Below are 18,062 nucleotides of genomic sequence, written 5' to 3'. Positions count from 1 at the left end.
CCATCTCCCTCTCCGTCTCCTAGAGGGGCCCTCTGTGTGCGCCGCCCGTCAGACAGCAGTGGCTCTCAGTGGGCTTTCCCGACTGGGCCTCCATAATGTACATCTAACACAATTAAGAGGCCCACTACCAACCTCAAACACCATCACCATTAAGACTCATCATCTCGCCATCTTCCTCCTCCACTCGAATCCTCCCATGCCCCATTCTAAAAAAAATGACTCCTCGCCGTTTCCTCCATCCTCTCCGGCGGCGCGGTTAGACGGAGAGATCCCCTAATATCTGCCACGGGCTGCGGGTACACGCACCAGCCACCGATGAGGACACGGTACGGCAGAACACAACCAAAAAGATCTTCACAATTCCAAAGCATCCACCGGAAATCAGGACGCCCGGCGGGCAGTTCCGCGCATCCCTCCCCTGCCAACGCGAGCCTCGCCTGAAACCGCAAGGAATCCTACCACCGCAACCCCGCGCGGCGCCCACATACAAAGGAATATGGACCGAGAGTCATGGCATATGGTTACTTGGTTGGCCGAAGTGTGATGGACACAATTGTGGCAATTTAGCCAAAAGAGCATGACAGGTGGGCTAGGTGACTAAGTGATTATGAACCGAACACAATCGATCTTGCCTGAGTAACCCAACAACAGAAAACATCATTGGACCGAACAGAACTTTGCTTATCTTCAAGATAAGCAGCTTAAAGAGCACCAGGCACATGCCATGTCATGGCCCTTGTGTAATCCACAATAAAACTATATTGACGTAATATGCCCACCAAACAGAAACCTTTTACTTTTGTAAAACATTGGTGATATGAAACCTTCAGTTGCTCATAACTGTATTGTATGGGCCACGCAGATACATGATAAGTTACGGTACAAAATGACAAACTATAGCATCTCATACAACATTTAACTTTAAAAAACCAATTCCAGTTCTAGTATAGACTCATCATAGTGTATCAGGTAAAGCCTGAGAAACAATTAATCAAGTTGTCCATTCTCACCCATGAGGTAACATAAGCAAGGAAGAATTTGCAAATTGATGGTTTCAGATTGATATATAAGAAACTGAGATCCACAAGATTTAAGGCCTAGCACGAGCCATCAGTTTACCTTGGACGGACCAGGAAGGAACTGGAGTCCAATTTGACTGAGTAGAGGTCATGCATGTCAAACAAATAACCTGCAAAAAGAAGCGCCATTGTTTATTTCAAGCCCACAACCAAATAAGTGTCAATTTCGTGCTATAACACTGACATATTTTGGGATAGTGAGACAAGCAAAATAAGGGATTATGCTAACTGTAGAAAGTCTGAAATCAATTATCTAGGGAACAAAGTTGATGCACTAAAATACTAAAAGAAAAAGGAAAAAATAGTAGTAGCAATTAGAGACACTTGTCTCAATATTCAGGTAAAAGTTATCCAGCAGATGCTGGATATGAAATGAATAAATGCTACACTTATATTTGCAAGAGATGTGATATATAAACAATAGTTAACACGCAACCTACTGGAAGTGAAATAGAGCAGAAAAGAATAGAGCAAAGGGATGTATTCTCTAGTCTGCATGCAGATTCTACCATGTAAACTCTAGCTCAGTAAGAACAGGAAAGTTATGCAAACAAACAATGAAACAATCAACAAGGGTTGACAACTGCCGTAAGTACTTATGTAAGAGTCACAACTTGGGAACACAACGATATTGATACAAAGGATGTGCAGACCAAAGCTCAAAAGAATTGGTAACGTAAGTATCAGGTATAGAATACTACTCCCTCGTTCCTAAATATTTGTCTTTTTAGAGATTTCAAATGGACTACCACATAAGGATGTATAGACATATTTTAGAGCATAGATTCATTCATTTTGCTCTGTATGTAGTCACTTGTTGAAATCTCTAGAAAGACAAATATTTAGGAAAGAGTAGAATGTAAGGGACACAATTTCGGCTGACAATGATGTTATATTCACCTTGCAGAGACTTCATGGCAGAGAAGGCTTGGGCAAGAGTTTAGAAGTCAGCATAAGCTATTACATGTCAATTATTATATCCTGTGTTGACCAGCCTTACTACACAGAACCCAGTAAAAGAGCGAAATATATCTAGAGAAGCAAGAGTCAAGGAGCTGAAGCACTAAATGGTGCAAGATAAAACACAAAAGAAAAGACTGAGACATAAGATTGGTAAGAACATAAACATACAACATAGTCCCCTTATTAATAAAATGATAAATAAACTCAAAATAATAATAGCAAAGGATACGTGCAAGCTCCCGTCTAGTACAGTTGGGTGGGAAACCTTCAACATGTAGGGTGTTTGATGCGTCTGAAGGAAGACGTGGCTCATACGAACCAACAGAAGGCATCTGTAAAGATGCACCAGGTCAAATAAAATAATCCAGTACTTCAGATTTACTGATGAAGCTGCTAGTCTTAATGAGGAACAAGGAATTATTGTGTTACCTCATTGTTTATGTAAGGCCCATAAGGCAGTCCCATTGATTCATCAAATCCAGCCATTTCCAGCTCAAAACCAGTCATCCGCGGTCCAAAAGGCATGTCTACAGAAGGATGTAATAACTAAATTATATGCATGTATGTGTTACTGGGAATGAATGAACTTCTAAAAGACATTGAGCGGCACGTGACTCGTGATTGCTAACAAACAGGGCTAAATGGGGACGGATCCCTCCCTTAACTGCCCACTGTTAGGTAGAAGTGAGACCACTCCACCAATAAACGCGGATAGCACCCAAGCGGATAGGTAGAAGTGGGACCGCTCCACGAATAAACATGGATAGCACCCAAGTGGAGTCCCCGTGGGGATTCAAACACAGATGTGTAGGTTCAACAACCTGAACTCCTACCATTGGGCGAGCGCTCAGTTCTCTAACTCATGATTGCTTGAAATTATTAATTATACCTACCATTTAAAAAGCAAGCCCGATAAAAATAAACAGGACAGCATTAACTAAAGTGTGGATCTAACTATATCACATATATCAAGAAATGGACATCTGGAGAGGGGGGAAAGGCAATCTCGCTGTTACGGCGTTACCAATGTGAAAAGGGTTTAAATAAGTTAAAAAAATGACGAGCATGTCAATGTTTCAGTATCGTTTGCTAATGATGACCTCATTTGTCATCTATGAGGTGAAAATGGACATATGCATGCTGAATTTTCATAACACGCATTAACAGGACAGCATTAACTGAAGTGTGGATCTTACTATATCACATATCAAGAAAGGGACATATGGAGAGGGGGAAAAGGCAATCTCACTGTTACGGCGTTACCAATGTGAAAAGGGTTTAAACAAGTTAAAAATGACGAGCATATCATCTATGAGGTTGAAATGGACATATGCACGCTGATTTTTCATAACAAGCATTAAAGATATCCACACGCATTGATAAATGTAGGGGACTTTTTGAGATGAGAAAAATCTAAGCTGCCAACTGAAGAGATGGTGATTTATTTAACCTATCATGCAGCTCAGCGATGACAACAAATATACAACTAATGCCCAAATGGCAATTAGTCATACTCAATAAAATATTGGAAGGGTACTAATAGGAAAGAGGAACTAGCTTTATTAAACTATTAATTTCTGCGTTAAAAGTAAGGGTGCAACCGTGCTACGACGCAGCAGCATGCATACCCTAAGCTAGATCGACCAGATTGACATAAGCACTATTGACCAATTCAAGTTCTTAAAGATTTATAATATATTTGGTCATATGATGTCCATTTCAAAGCTCTTTAGAACAATAGTAGAAATATGTGCTGTCAGTTTTGCGCCAATGTTTTTAACATAGCAAAAGCTGGGCAACACTTAATCCACATGTCAAAATGCTACCAACACCATAGAGAGAGAAATCCCAGAACTGTATCCTATAACTATCCTAGGATTTTTCTTCGAAGATTTAACAGAAAAAATTAGGCTAATGAGACAATAATCTGCCATACTTATGTTCTAAGTTCTCACTAACAAATCCAAACCTTCAGTCTACAAACCTGATGCAGTGATGCTTAAAAAAAGGTACAATCTAACAATCAAAAACATCTCGAATATCCATGTTGAACCATAAGAGAAACAACCGCAGCGTTGACTATTAAGCTTCCCAGGAAAAAATCAAAGATATGTCTATAGCCATATGCTTTTTACATAGACATAATCAAAAGCCTAACCGTGCATATGGCCAACAAACAGACAATTGTATAAGCTACAAACATAATAATAATAATAATAATAAACTATTGTATAAACTACAACCTTAAGCGTCAACAAAATCTACTCTATAAACTACAACCATAAGCATCAACAAAATCTACTCTATAAACTACAACCATAAGCATCAACAAATCTGATAAGGTTTCATTTCTCTTTGCTAAACTTTTATATGAATCTGCAGGAACAAAACAAAGAATTAATCTAACAGAGGCAGAGAATTGAGCAGTAAGCACAAACCAAAGTAGTCAGGACGGCGACGCCTGAGAGGAGGGGGGCCAGCTGGCAAAGGCGGCTGTGCCACCATGTGTACGGCCTGTGGGAGATGCAGCGCCGCCATCGGTGGAGGGCTGGCACGCAACAGCGGCTGGCCCATCATGTATCCGGCATGTGGAGGCTGCTGCACCGTCATTGGTGAAGCGACATCATAAAAGGACGGAGGTGCCATCATGGATGGAGGACCTGCGGGGAAAGGCAGAGGTGCCATCACAGGTCTGCCTTGTAGGGGCACGGTCATGACCAGCTCCCGCAGGGGCATCGGCACCACCGTGTTTGCCCCTTGCATCACCGGGGGTCCTTGCAGGGGCGTCGGAACCATCATGTTCACGCCCTGGACCGTCTTCATCACAGGCGCGCCTTGTGGCGGCGGCAGGGGCGGCAGCACCGTCAAAGACCCTTGCTCGGTTGGGAGGGCCCCAGGAGCGCCGTACATCCCCGACGACGCCGCCGCGCTGGCCTGGTGGACCGGGTTGGCGGCGAGCACGGGAGAGTTGGGGTTGGCCACGGCAGCCTGGTGGAGCGGGTCGGCGGCCAGCAGGGGCGAGTTGGGGGCGGCGACGGAATCCTGGTGGAGCGGGTGTGCGGCGGGCGCAGATGAATTGCGGGCGGCCATCTCTGGCGGCTGGTGGCGGAGAGAGCAGGACGTGCCGGATCTACTCGCCGGAGTGGGTTAGGGTCTCGTGGGCCGGAGGCGGGTGAGGGTCGGAGGAGGCGCGGGCTAGGGCAAGGGAAACGAGGCATCCTTATATACGACGGCGCGCGCTCCGGGTTGCCGATTTTGGCATCCGGCCGTGGCATCGGGGCCGCCGTTCAGGAAGGAAACGCGGAAACGGCGAGGAGGCGCGGCGCGCGCGCCTGGCGAGTGTTGAGCGCGCGGAGGCGGCACCGCGGCAGTGCGAAACTGCGAATGGTAGGTGCGAGGGTTTCGCGTGCTGGGCCTGGGTGGGTTTCTGGGGCAAACTCTGTGGTCGAGATATGAGCCCAGGCCGCGCAGGCCCAGAGTGCAGGTCTTCGACTGTCATGGCACGGAATTGGATACCGAGGGACCAATTGCATCCCCTGTCCAAAAACCCCTAAAAGAAATCCACTGTCCAAAATCCGCCCACTCGGGTGGCGGAGCTCATCGAGAGTTCTACGGCGTCGTGGAGGGAGGAACTTGTTCGCTCGGTTTTTCACCCCTTTTGACGCGGAAGCTATACTCAGAATTCCGCTATGCACTAGTAGAATCTCGGGCTTTTGAGCGTGGAACAAAGAACATCAAGGCATATTTACAGTCCGCTCACCCTACCGAACTTAATAGAGAAGGATGGCTTGAAGAAAGGGAAGGCTCATCTCACACTACTTCAGAAAAGCAGTGAGTGGAATTCGATTTGGAATGTTCAGGTTCCATCGAAACTTCAAGTGTTCATTTGGCGACTAGCGCAACACTCAATTCAATCTGGTGAAGTGCTTCATCGCAGGACCATGGCTACCGCAGGAGCATGAGCTCTGTGCGGGGCGCATGATACCTGGCGGCATGCTCTTTTAAGCCGTCCCATGTCCCGTTGTACCTGGCCCCTATCTTTGGATCTAGTGGTCGAACAGTTGAGTCTGAATCAAGAGGAGAATGCAACCATGCATGACACTCTTCAGACCAATGATTTTGTTCGGCATGTGGATCAACGGTTTCATCACATCTTACCCAGAGGAAATTCAAAGGTTGGCAAAACCTACCCGAACTGCTTCTACTTGGGTTGCACCAGCTAATAACAGTGGTTATCCTCTCCAGTAAGTTTTTCGAAAGTGAATGTTGATGCCGCAATGGGACGGAGTGGAACTCATGGGGAAGTGGCAACAATCAGCAGAGATCAAAATGGGGTGTTCCGAGAAGCCTCGACAATTGTCTTCCCTGCTATTTCAGACCCAACTACACTTGAAGTTATGACGGTGAGAGAGGTATTGGCTCTTCCAGAGGATCTTTACAATCAACGCATACATGCGTCCTTCATTGCAAGATTGTGGTGGACCAATTCAAGAGTGGAAATTGTGCACGATATGGTGCAGTCATTCGGAAAATCAAAGAACGTGCTAGTGTTGTTATTCATGTAATATAGTCCATGAATTTGGGGTGTGTTTAGTTGAAGAACGAGGTGGAACGGAATGAAATGGTTTCATTCCAAGGGAATGGGTTGGTTCCATTCTTGTCTTCGGTAGGGTAAAATAGATGGAATGGAATGATTACATTGCAGTGTTTGGTTGGCAACATAGAATGGAATGGGTTTGCTTATCTTTCTCCTGAGATTACCTCTCTCACATGTATATGCACAATTGTCACTCCCATAGCTCTCTCTAATTTTAACACATCATAAGAAAGTAATTATTATTTTTTGCCAATGTCTGTGAAAATGCAAGTCAAAAAAAAAGTCAAAATACAAGTCATTTTACATGTCAAAAAATCTGTCAAAATACAAGTCATGTACTCAAAATACATAAGGCTTTATTAACATGTGTCTGTTACGTGAGCACATCTAGAACCGCCGCTTATGAACACAACAACAAGAATCCATAACCTCAAACGACTAATCGTCGTTGTTAGCCTGCTGCCCCCTGAATCAGATTGAGCCTGCCGCTGAATCCACAACCCCAATCAGATTGAGCTAGGAGATTAGGGAGAGAAAAGAAGAGAGACGTACTGAATCAGATTTAGCTCGTCGCTGCTGTTTCTCTGCTGTCGTTAGCCTCCGTTGCCGATGTTCCTCTCTGCTGGTCGATTGGGGAGAAGAACCTGGTGCTCCCTCTGCCGCAGTCGCTCGCCTGCCCGCTCGCCCGCGGGGAGAGGGAGAGACGACAAAGAGAGGTGAGGGGGGAGGTGGCGCCGGAGATGGCGGAGCCGGAGATGGCGGAGCCGAAGATGGGCGCGGGGAGGCGGCGCCGGAGATGGCGCAGCCGGAGATGGGCTTGGGGAGGTGGCGCCGGAGATGGCGGAGCCGAAGATGGGCGCGGGGAGGCGGCGCCGGAGATGGTGCAGCCGGAGATGGGCTCGGGAAGGTGGCGCCGGAGACAACCGAGTACTCGCAGATGCAGAGGAGAGACACATGTGAGGTGAGAGCCACGAGCCGTTCCGCGTCGTTCCACCGAATTGGAGGTACGAGCGCGTTCTGCATATCAGGCGAATATTCCGTTCCTGGGAACCGGTGGGTTCTGGTTCCTCAACCCAACTAAACACGGGAACGGGCCTTTGGCACGGGATCGACCCATTATATCTCACTTGGTGACACAAACTAAACACACTCTTAGGAGCTCAAATTATAAAGCTCACAGTCTAGTGAAGCATGCATTAACTTTAGGGGTTGGCCATCATGTTTGGTTAGGTTAACCCAATGAATTTCCTTTTGTCCATGTAATAAAGCTTCGTGAGATTGCCGCAGAATAAGTAAACTTGTCTAAAAAGTAGATTTGGCTAAAAATAGTAAAATTGCCTAAAAAATATAATTTGTTCTTAAAGATGGGAACATGGTACTGCTTAGCCGATTGAACGCCGGTCGTGATCTGGTGGGTTTTTACCAATGTTGCATGCGCTCGTCCAACAAATTACAATCTCATCTTTGTTTGCTCCAAGCATACGACGACCTGCTGCGCTAGGTGTTAGCTTCAAATGTTGCATTCATGTTGCAATTTGTTTTTGCATTGATGCAAGCATTGGCTTGTATGTTGCATACATGCCATGATTTTTCTTGGTGATTTATTGCAACCAATAGAGATTTGTTGCATACTAGAAAATAGTAATGCATGGGGGTGCGTGGTACAACGTTTTCTTTTTGCTGGTTTGGACGCACCATGCAAAAAAAAAGGTGCTGATGTTGCAAATGTATTAAGAGGTGTTTTTTTAGCATATGGATTAAGTGGTGTTGCACGCATAATTTTCTATTGCAATGACCGAACACATTAAACTCATTAAGCTATGCGTGAAGGGCGGCCAACTAGCTATGCCACGTGACGCAAGCTGGTTGGATGCAGTGAGAAATATTTTGAATTTTTTTTAGATGAAGGTGTGGATTATTTTTTTAAATGTACTTTTTCCTTTTTAGATGGAGGTGGCGACCTCTGATTTTTTTTTTAAAATAGAGGGTTATAAAAAGTGGCATTCGCTGGTAGGTTGCGGTGGTACTTTTTTCTTTTTACTTCTTTTTTAGATGAAAGTGAGGATTTTTTTTCTGAACTTTTTTTTATATGGAGGCGAGGACTCTTATGTATTTTTTAAAAATAAAAATATGCGCACAACTTTCTCTCAAGCGGTGCCACAGGGTGGCGCCCCAACCACTAGTCAGAACCAACCTTGTGCATCGGACGGTGTGTGTGGTGGGCGATAGGGGCACACCTCTGCTCGACTAGTGCCTTGCACCCCAGGAGGAAAGATTATAAGGCCTTAAGAAAAAAACATTTGTGAAGAAAGAATAATTACATCTCTTTGTAAAGAACTTGTGGGAATAAAGTTGTAAAATGCTAGGAATGCTAGATATGGTTTCCCTTTTGATGCGGAGCATCCTTCCATCATCCCTATGGACTCTACACCAACACATCAAACACCATGTGGACCAATGACAAGAGCCCGAGCACGCGCAATGGAAACCGAGGTGAACTCCTTCCTATTTGACATGCATATGGACTCAAATGGAACGTGCTTACTACCTCACCAAAATGCTCTATGTATCATTAGGTATGAAGAAGCACTGGCACATAGATGTGCTATACAAACGGTTTTTACCCTCTTTCCGCGACAACATTCTGAACCATCGCCAAGTGAGTGTGTGCGATAGGGGAGGTCCTTCCCACACGACCCAGAAAGCGTCGGGGATAGGCCCTCTAGCCACACACGCGGGGGCAAAATGAGCTCGTGTGCGATCAGGCGAGGCATCAAAGCTCAATCGTTTTCGTCTGTATGTACATCCGACACAGTGAATCCCAGAGAAACGTTTCCGTTTGTATGTATATCTGTTGGGGAACGCAGTAATTTCAAAAAAAATCCTACGATCACGCAAGATCTATTTAGGAGATGCATAGCAACGAGCGGGGAGAGTGTGTCCACATACCCTCGTAGACCGAAAGCGGAAGTGTTTATCAACACGGTCAATGTAGTCGTACATCTTCACGATCCGACCGATCCTAGCACCGAACTTACGACACCTCCATGTTCATCACACGTTTAGCTCGATGACGTCCCTGTACTCTTGATCCAGTTGAGGCCGAGGGAGAGTTCTGTCAGCACGGCGGCGTGGCAACGGTGATGATGAAGTTATCGGCGCAGGGCTTCGCCTAAGCACTACGACGATATATGACCGAGATGTGTTTTTGTGGGAGGGGCACCGCACACGACTAAAAGATCAACTTGTGTGTCTTTGGGGTGCCCTCCTCCCACGTATATAAAGGAGGGGGGAAGAGGAGGCCAGCCCTAGAGGGGGCGCGCCAAAAGGGGGAGTCCTACTTGGACTCCCGGTCCAAGTAGGATTCGGCCCCCCCTTTCCTATTCCAACTAGGAGAAGGAAGGGAAGGAGGAAAAGGGGGGAAGGAAGCAGGGGGCGTCACCCCCTCCTAGTCCAATTCGGACCAGCCCATGGGGGGCGCGTGGCCACCCCTTGAGGCCCTTCTCTCATTTCCTGTATGGCCCATTAAGGCCCACTACTTCCCTCGATGAATTCCCGTAACTCTCCGCTACTCCGAAAAATACCCGAATCACTTGGAACTGCTACCTCTTGAGCATGCGTTGGTTTCCCCTTGAAGAGGAAAGGGTGATGCAGGAAAGTAGCATAAGAGCTTCGTGAAGAAGACTATCGCACCATGCTTGATTTCATGTTGAGCCGACTCCGGTCCGACGTCAATCCCCGGGCGCTGAAGGAGCTCCTAAACAAACTCCAAAACATTCGGGCACGATCTCAAACTTCTAGGGCGGCAAGGAGATTCCTCGACGATGACTAGTGAGGCTATAGTACTTACTATGCATAGGACTACAAAGGTGAAAAGACAAGATGTATTCCGACGAAATGCCTTGGATGTGATGTGATCGGCAAGAGAAAGATGGAATTCCTTTGGTATAAGGAAGGAAATCAAACGCGTTGTTTGAGAAGGAAAAAGGGTAAGTAGAGAAAATAATCAAAATAGGCTCTCCCTGGACTCTACGCAGGACTTCTCCCTCAGTTTTTGAGAACCAAGGTATCAATCCAGTAGGAGATAACACGCAAGTCACCTAGTACCTGCACAAACAATCAAGAACCTTGCAACCAACGCGATAAAGGGGTTGTCAATCTCTTCACGGTCACTCGCAAAAGTGGGATCTGATAAAGATAATAAAGTAAATATTTTTAGTATTTTTGTTGTATAGATTGGAAAGTAAAGATTGCAAAATAAAAGAACGGCGACAGAAATTGGCAAGTTGACCGGAAACTAATATGATGGAAAATAGAAGATTATATGATGGAAAATAGACCCGGGGGCCATAGGTTTCACTAGTGGCTTCTCTCAAGATAGCATGTATTACGTTGGGTGACAAATTACTGCCAAGCAACTGATAGAAAAGTGCATAGTTATGAGAATATCTAGGCAATGATCATGAACATAGGCATCACGTCCGTGTCAAGTAGACCAAAACGATTCTGCATCTACTACTATTACTCCACACATCGACCGCTATCCAGCATGCATCTAGAGTATTAAGTTCATAAGAACAGAGTAACGCATTAAGCAAGATGACATGATGTAGAGGGATAAACTCAAGCAATATAATATAAACCCCATCTTTTTATCCCTGATGGCAACAATACAATGCGTGCCTTGCTGTCCCTGCTGTCACTGTGAAATGACACCACAAGATTGAACCCAAAGCTAAGCACTTCTTGTAGGATTGAAAGTATGTCTAGAGGGGGGGGGGTGATTAGACTACTTGACCAAATAAAAACTTAACCTTTTCCCAATTTTAGTTCTTGGCAGATTTTAACAATTTAGCACAAGTCAAGCAATCTTAACACAATTCAAGCAAGCATGCAAAGAGTATATAAGTAGCGGAAAGTAAAGCATGCAACTTGCAAGAATGTAATGGGAAGGGTTTGGAGAGTGCAAACACAATGGGAGACACAAATGTTTTTGTCGTGGTTCCGACAGGTGGTGCTATCGTACATCCACGTTGATGGAGACTTCAACCCACGAAGGGTAACGGATGCGCGAGTCCATGGAGGGCTCCACCTAAAGGGTCCACGAAGAAGCAACCTTATCTATCCCACCATCGCCATCGCCCACGAAGGACTTGCCTCACTAGGGTAGATCTTCACGAAGTAGGCGATCTCCCTGCCCTTACAAACTCCTTGGTTCACTCCACAATCTTGTCGGAGGATCCCAAGTGACACCTAACCAATCTAGGAGACACCACTCTCCAAAAGGTAATAGATGGTGTGTTGGTGATGAACTCCTTGCTCTTATGCTTCAAATGATAGTCTCCCCAACACTCAACTCTCTCTCATAGGATTGGATTGGTGGAAAGATGATTTGAGTGGAAAGGAACTTGGGGAAGGCTAAAGATCAAGATTCATATGGTTGGATTGGAATGTCTTGGTCTCAACACATGAGTAGGTGGCTCTCTCTCAGAAAATGAGTAGTGGAAGTGTAGGCACGATCTGATCGCTTTCCCCCACGAATGAGGAGAGGGCGGAGGGGTATATATAGCCTCCACACAAAATCTAACCATTACACACAATAAACCAAATTCGGTGGGACCGAATCGGAAAACTCTGTCGGACCGATTTAGTACATATGTGACCGTTAGGCAATTTCTGTGGGACCGACATGTCAACTCGGTGGGACCGATATCATTAGGGTTAGGGCATAACGTAGTCTCAGTTGAACCGATTACAAACTCGGTTGGACCGACTTTGGTAATAAGCTAATAGAGAGTTGGTCAGGCAAACTCGGTGAGACTGATTCGCTTGTATCGGTGGGACCGAAGCGTTATGAAAAGGAAACAGAGTGTTTGCATTGCAGACTTAGTGGGACCGATCGCTCATCTCGGTTAGACCAAAACATTATGAAGGGAAACAGAGAGTTTGCAACCCCATCTCGGTGAGACCGAGATCCCTGTCAGTGAGACCGAAGTGACTAGGGTTTCTGGCAGTGGCTATGTCAAATGAACTCGGTGTCGCCGAATGGATCAAATCGGTGGGGTCGAGTTTGACTTTTGGTTTGGGACATATGTGGATATGAGAAAGTGGTTGAGGGCTTTTGGAGCATATCACTAAGCATTTTAAGCAAGCAAGCCATTAAGCAACACCTCATCCCCTTTTAATAGTATTGGCTTTCCTATAGACTCAATGTGATATTGGATCACTAAAATAGAAAATGTAGAGTCTTGGACTTTAAAGCATTTTGAGGGGTCCACATTCCTTACCCATGCCATGCCAATCATTGAACTTTCCTGAAATATTTATCTTGAAATGGCATTAGTTCAATGAGCTATATGTTGTAAATCATTACCAAAACCACCCAGGGATAGTTGCACTTTCAATCTCCCCCTTTTTGGTAACTGATGAAAACATATAGATCAAAGCTTGGACAAATGATAATAAGATTGAAATACATCATCGCTTTGAGAAGTATGTGATAAGCAAGAGCTCCCCCTAATTTGTGCATTATTTAAAATTTACTTCGGACTGCAAATGCACAATGTGTTAGGATCATGGGTCACTCTTCCATGTCACATACATCTTGGTGGAACGCTCAAAATGATAATCATTGAAAACATGCACTCATCACCAAGCAAAGTGAATGATCATAAATGGATACAAGAGATAATATCATTCAAGCACACATTAAGGTAGCATATGATCAAACACATGATCATCCAAGTATCTCACAAAAGGCATAGTGTATCAAGCAAACACACAATAAAGTTCAAGCAAAAAAAGTGCAAAGAGAGACAAAATCAACACACTCTCTCTCTCGAAGACTATGATGTAGAGATATTTCTCCCCCTTTGGCAACAAGTTACCGAAAAGTTAAACATATGCATAGTGCTATGCGTCTCTTAGGCTTGGTCTTCATGAGGTGGTGTAGAGATGACTCCAAGGATGAAAGCTTCTATAGATGTAGCTGGAGCTGGTGGAGTGGCTGCTGGAGCTAGTGGCACTGAAGCTGTGGCTGCTGGTGCAGATATAGTGGCTCTAGTATCTGGAACAGGCACTGCAGCAGACCTCTGACTTTTGGGCACTCTAGTGAAAGCATTTGTGGTAGACTTGCCTTTATTCTCCTCCACTTCCTCCCGAAGTTGCTCAACTACTGACTGAATCTCGGTTACTTTGACATCAAGATCATATAATTTCTGCTCAATGATCCTCTCCAAACTCTCCTGATTTTGAGTCAGGGTGGACAAGCCCTTCTCAATCCTCAAGGTGGATTGGATCAGATATCCAAGCTGATCTTGCTTACTCTTCAAGAACACTTGAGATGCTTCTTCAGCACTTGGCATCTTTGCAGCTTTCTCTGTCGTTGCCTTCTCTCTCTGCTCACGTGCTTGCACTGAGGAAGGATCTTTCTCATCCATAACAACAATGTTATCCTCAAAATTTGGCCTAAGGGGTAAATGCTCCTTGTCCAACAGATAAGTGCCTATGCCCATCTTGGAGTTGATGAGCACATGAATTTGTGGAGCATACCCACAAGACCTCTTCTGATCTGCAGCTGTCCTCTTGATTGTTTCCACAATCAGACTCATTGCTTTGAACTTTTCAGGGACATCAAATATGTGCAACAAGTTGATGGAGTGTCCTCTTATCATTTTGTGATCTCCAGACTTGGGCAAAAGAGTGTGCCTTAGGATTGTACTGGTAGTAGGAAGCCCTGACAACAAGTGCTTCACTGAGCCAAACTTGTGAGTTTCTAGGTCTGCATCAGGAATCTCCTTGTACATGCTTGCCATTGAGTTATGGTCTTTCTTCTTCTTGGCATACACATCCAAGTCATCTTCATGAGCTTCTGGGGCATTGATCAATCTGGCCCATTCATCAACAGAGGATTGGTACCTAGTACCCTCTAACATCCATACAATTCTGCCATCAGGATAAAAATGAGCGGTGGAGTAAAATTGCATGATGATCTCATCATTCCACTTTGTGAGCTTCTGGCCAACAAAATTGTCCACTTCACAAGCCTTGAAGCTGTCATAGACACCTGGGAAGTGATCTTCATTTTCTCTGATGTAAGTCCAATCAACCCATCTCATGTCACACACTATGGGTTTCTTATCAAGTAGAATAGTCTCATAGAAATCTTGTTGTTCCTTAGTGTGGAACCTGTAGTCCACAACAGTTCTCCTCCTTACATCATATGGGTCATTCTTCCTCCACTGTCTCAGACCTGCATCTTTTCTGATCCTCATGTCCTCTGCCACTGGATGTGCATCATTATGGTCTGGAATCTTGGGTTTGAGCTTCCTTAGCACTTGGGCTTTAGCTTATTATTCTTCAACTTCAGGCACTGGGGCCTTGTTCTTCTCCTCAGCAGGAATGTTTCTTGTACTCCTCTTGGGTGTAGTCTTGGTGGCTGGAGTAGCAACTTTGGGAGCAGGTTTGGGCTTAGCAGCAGCCCCTGACTTAAACAACATCTCCCATGAGCTTTTGTGCCTTAGGTGCTGGAGCAACATCTTCTTCCTCTTCATCATCAAATCTCACCATAGTAGACTTTCCAAGTACTTTAGCTGTTGTTGTTCTTGCCCTTTTCTTCTTCTTGTCCTCACCAGCTTCCTCTTCTTCGGATTCAATTGTGAACTTCATAGTTTCTCCTGTGGCAACTTTTCTTGGCTTGGATGTAGGCACTATCCTTGCTGGTGCCTTTTTCTTCATGCCTGGCTTGGTTGATGCAGCAGTGCCAAACTCCTTCTTCACCACCTTCTTCTTTGAAGTGGCCTCATCCTCAGCTGCAACATAGTATTCATCCTCTGAATCTGAAGTTCTCTTCTTCCTTGATCTAGTAGCTGCCTTGGGCAAGTTACTAGGTGTGCTCCTGCTGCCCTCATCATAGCTGCTGGAGGGACTAGTGCCCTCACTCAACTGTTCTTGCTATTCAAACCTGTTCTGGCTGTCACTCTGGTCAGACATCTTGCAGGCAAACTGTCAACAGACCCTGTGAATAGGTTGTGGATGAGGTAGAGTAGATGAGCATCACAAAGTACACAGGTTTTGCAAAAAAAATTGAGTCAAAAAACTTAATTTTAGTTCTCTATAGAAATGATCTCGGAGCTACCAAATTGACAAACTCGGTGATACCGAAGCAACACTTGGAACCTAAACTAGCGAACTGGGTTGGGCCGAGTCACAGTTTGGTGGCACCGAGATTGCTAGGGTTTCACAGAATCTTGAACTCGGTCACATCGATTTGCAATTTTTTGTTAGACCGAAAAGCACATGTGTAATGGCCTAAGACGAATTGGTGAGACCGATTTCTACATTTAGGTCGGTTCGAGATGAATTCTACGGAGAGCTAACCCTAAATTTTTTGAATCAATCTAGACCTAAGGAAGTTTTAGCTGGATAGATCAATCTCATTTGTGGCAAGAAACACGGCATTGTCCTTATGCTAGGAATCAGAGTAAAAATGACAACACAAGGGGTCGAACACGTACCCTAGAACAACGAGTGTTCGCTGGCGGCGACGGTGGAGCAGAATTCGTTGACGGTGGCAGATTCCAACGTCGGGAGGTCGTTGGCGGCGAGGAGACGATTCGGAGACCCAAGGAGGCAGAGCAGGACACGCGTGGGCTGAGAGGATTTGAAGTAATTTCCAAAATCTCTCCCGTGGCTATTTATATCCTGACCCTGTCAGTGTGACCGAGTGGAACAACTCGGTGGCACCGAGATTGCAGAATCGCAAGCGGTTGTTGCAACTCGGTGTGACCGAAGTGTTCAAATAGGTTGCACCGAGATGAAAACCTAGATCAACTTAGTGAACTCGGTTTGACCAAAATGGATGTCTCAGTCAGACCGAAATGCACAAAGAGGTTTTGGAAGTTTAAGTCTATGACGAATCGGGGACTCCGGGTGCTCCTCACACATAGTGGTTTGAATCTGACTTGATCAAACTTTGTGATGTAGCATGAATAGAGTTTGAGATGAGAAAAGCATAGATAGCTAGAGAAGGTTCTTAGGCATTCTTGTCCATCCACTTGGCAAGAGAGAAAAAAGATCAAACAAACAAAACAACAAGTGGATGTCCTCGAATGAGTGAAATATGCAAACGACATGCTCACACAATAAGATGGCAAATGAAACATGTGACAAATCATGCACAACCAATTCTAGCATCTATCAAACAATTAGCGATGACTAGGTCATCTATATATGAGTATATTAACTTAGGAGTCAAATGAGAACATTTGATCATAGGTCATACTCATCGTTTAAGCACAAGTGGGGTTACCACTTTTACATAAAGCATTGTTGTGTTCACACCATTAGAGTTGCTTTAGCTCAATTCTTTAGAGCAAAGCTCCCCCCAAATGTGAGATCCCCCAAAGAGGGATGAACTAACCTTGGGTTTGTCGATGATGACTTCATATAGGTGTTGAATATGTGGATGTTCAATGTTGTTGTAGATCATTTGGAGCAATCCATTGGAGTGAGTTGCACTTTCAATACCTACACGGGTTAGTCCCACAAGGAACAAACAAGGATATCCATAGACATAGAGTGATGCACACACAAGATGATGTCCATGAAATCATTAGGTTACCTTGTCCCTTGTATTACCAACAAGAGGGTTTGTGACTCCTTGAACTAGTGCAAGATGTGGAAGTTGATTGCACTTGTCCTTGCCAAAATGATGTGAGTGAAGTATATTGGAGGAGTCACCCTCAAGAACTCTCTAGTCCTTCTTCTTTGGGATCCACATCATCTTGATGGGAATCCTTGGGGTTGTAGTGGAACTTGATGAAGTAGAACTTGATGTAGTCTTGGGAACCCACTTGACAAAGGCCTTGGGAGCTTCTTCAAATGCATTAATCTCCTCTTGAAGCTTGTACTTGCCTTTTTGCTTGTGGTCTTGTGGTGAAAGATCATCTTGAGCTTGTGTCCCTTGGAAAGAAGTAGGATCATACTTCTCTTGTTGGGGAACAAACTTCGTCTTGGGGTATTGATCTTCTTCCCACTCAACTCCATTGGCATTGAGCTTTCGTTCAAAATCAACACCTTGATTCTTTCGGTGCCTTCCTTGCTTGCGTACAATTTCCTCAAATTGCTTACTTCCAGCAAGACTCTTGTAGACACCCTTCTCTATAATTCCCTTCAATAAGCTATTTTCTTGCTCAAGTGTAACTTGGCTAAGAGAATCATTAGTGGAATCAAGAGAACTACTAGAAGCAACAACATTGGATTTAGCATGATTATTGTTACCACTAGAAGAAGAATCTTGCTTACTCTTGTTGCTATATTTTACTTGAGGCATGTGAGTAGATAAGAGTAAACGCTTGGCAATGTAAGAAGAACTTTTCTTGCGAAGATCATCATTGATTGCCTTTAAAAACTCATGCTCTTGC

The 18,062-nt window shown here is 44.8% G+C and overlaps 1 protein-coding gene across 1 annotated transcript; it reads right to left on the bottom strand.

Annotated features, from left to right (window-relative positions):
- Window positions 1–2,126: 2,126 nt before the first annotated feature.
- LOC119309890 (SH3 domain-containing protein C23A1.17-like) lies at window positions 2,127–5,132 on the bottom strand. The gene is made up of 4 exons (XM_037585789.1): window positions 4,481–5,132; window positions 2,472–2,569; window positions 2,272–2,374; window positions 2,127–2,176 (listed from the first exon to the last, which is right to left on the bottom strand). The coding sequence occupies exons 1-4, from the start codon at window positions 5,130–5,132 to the stop codon at window positions 2,127–2,129; spliced, it is 903 nt and encodes a 300-aa protein (XP_037441686.1).
- Between the last annotated feature and the right edge of the window lie 12,930 nt (window positions 5,133–18,062).

The sequence above is a fragment of the Triticum dicoccoides genome, chromosome 5B (assembly GCF_002162155.2).
Source record: "Triticum dicoccoides isolate Atlit2015 ecotype Zavitan chromosome 5B, WEW_v2.0, whole genome shotgun sequence".
Classification (NCBI taxonomy): domain Eukaryota; kingdom Viridiplantae; phylum Streptophyta; class Magnoliopsida; order Poales; family Poaceae; genus Triticum; species Triticum dicoccoides.
This window is presented reverse-complemented; position numbering and strand designations above follow the sequence as displayed.

Bases quoted from the DNA above. Each gene is read 5' to 3' on its own strand.
- LOC119309890 (XM_037585789.1), bottom strand. From the start codon at position 5,132: ATGGCCGCCCGCAATTCATCTGCGCCCGCCGCACACCCGCTCCACCAG. The intron at 2,375-2,471 runs GTAACACAATAA...GCATCTTTACAG, and splicing joins GGCCTTACATAAACAATGAG to ATGCCTTCTGTTGGTTCGTA. The intron at 2,177-2,271 runs GTATCCTTTGCT...CTTATGTCTCAG, and splicing joins TACTAGACGGGAGCTTGCAC to TCTTTTCTTTTGTGTTTTAT.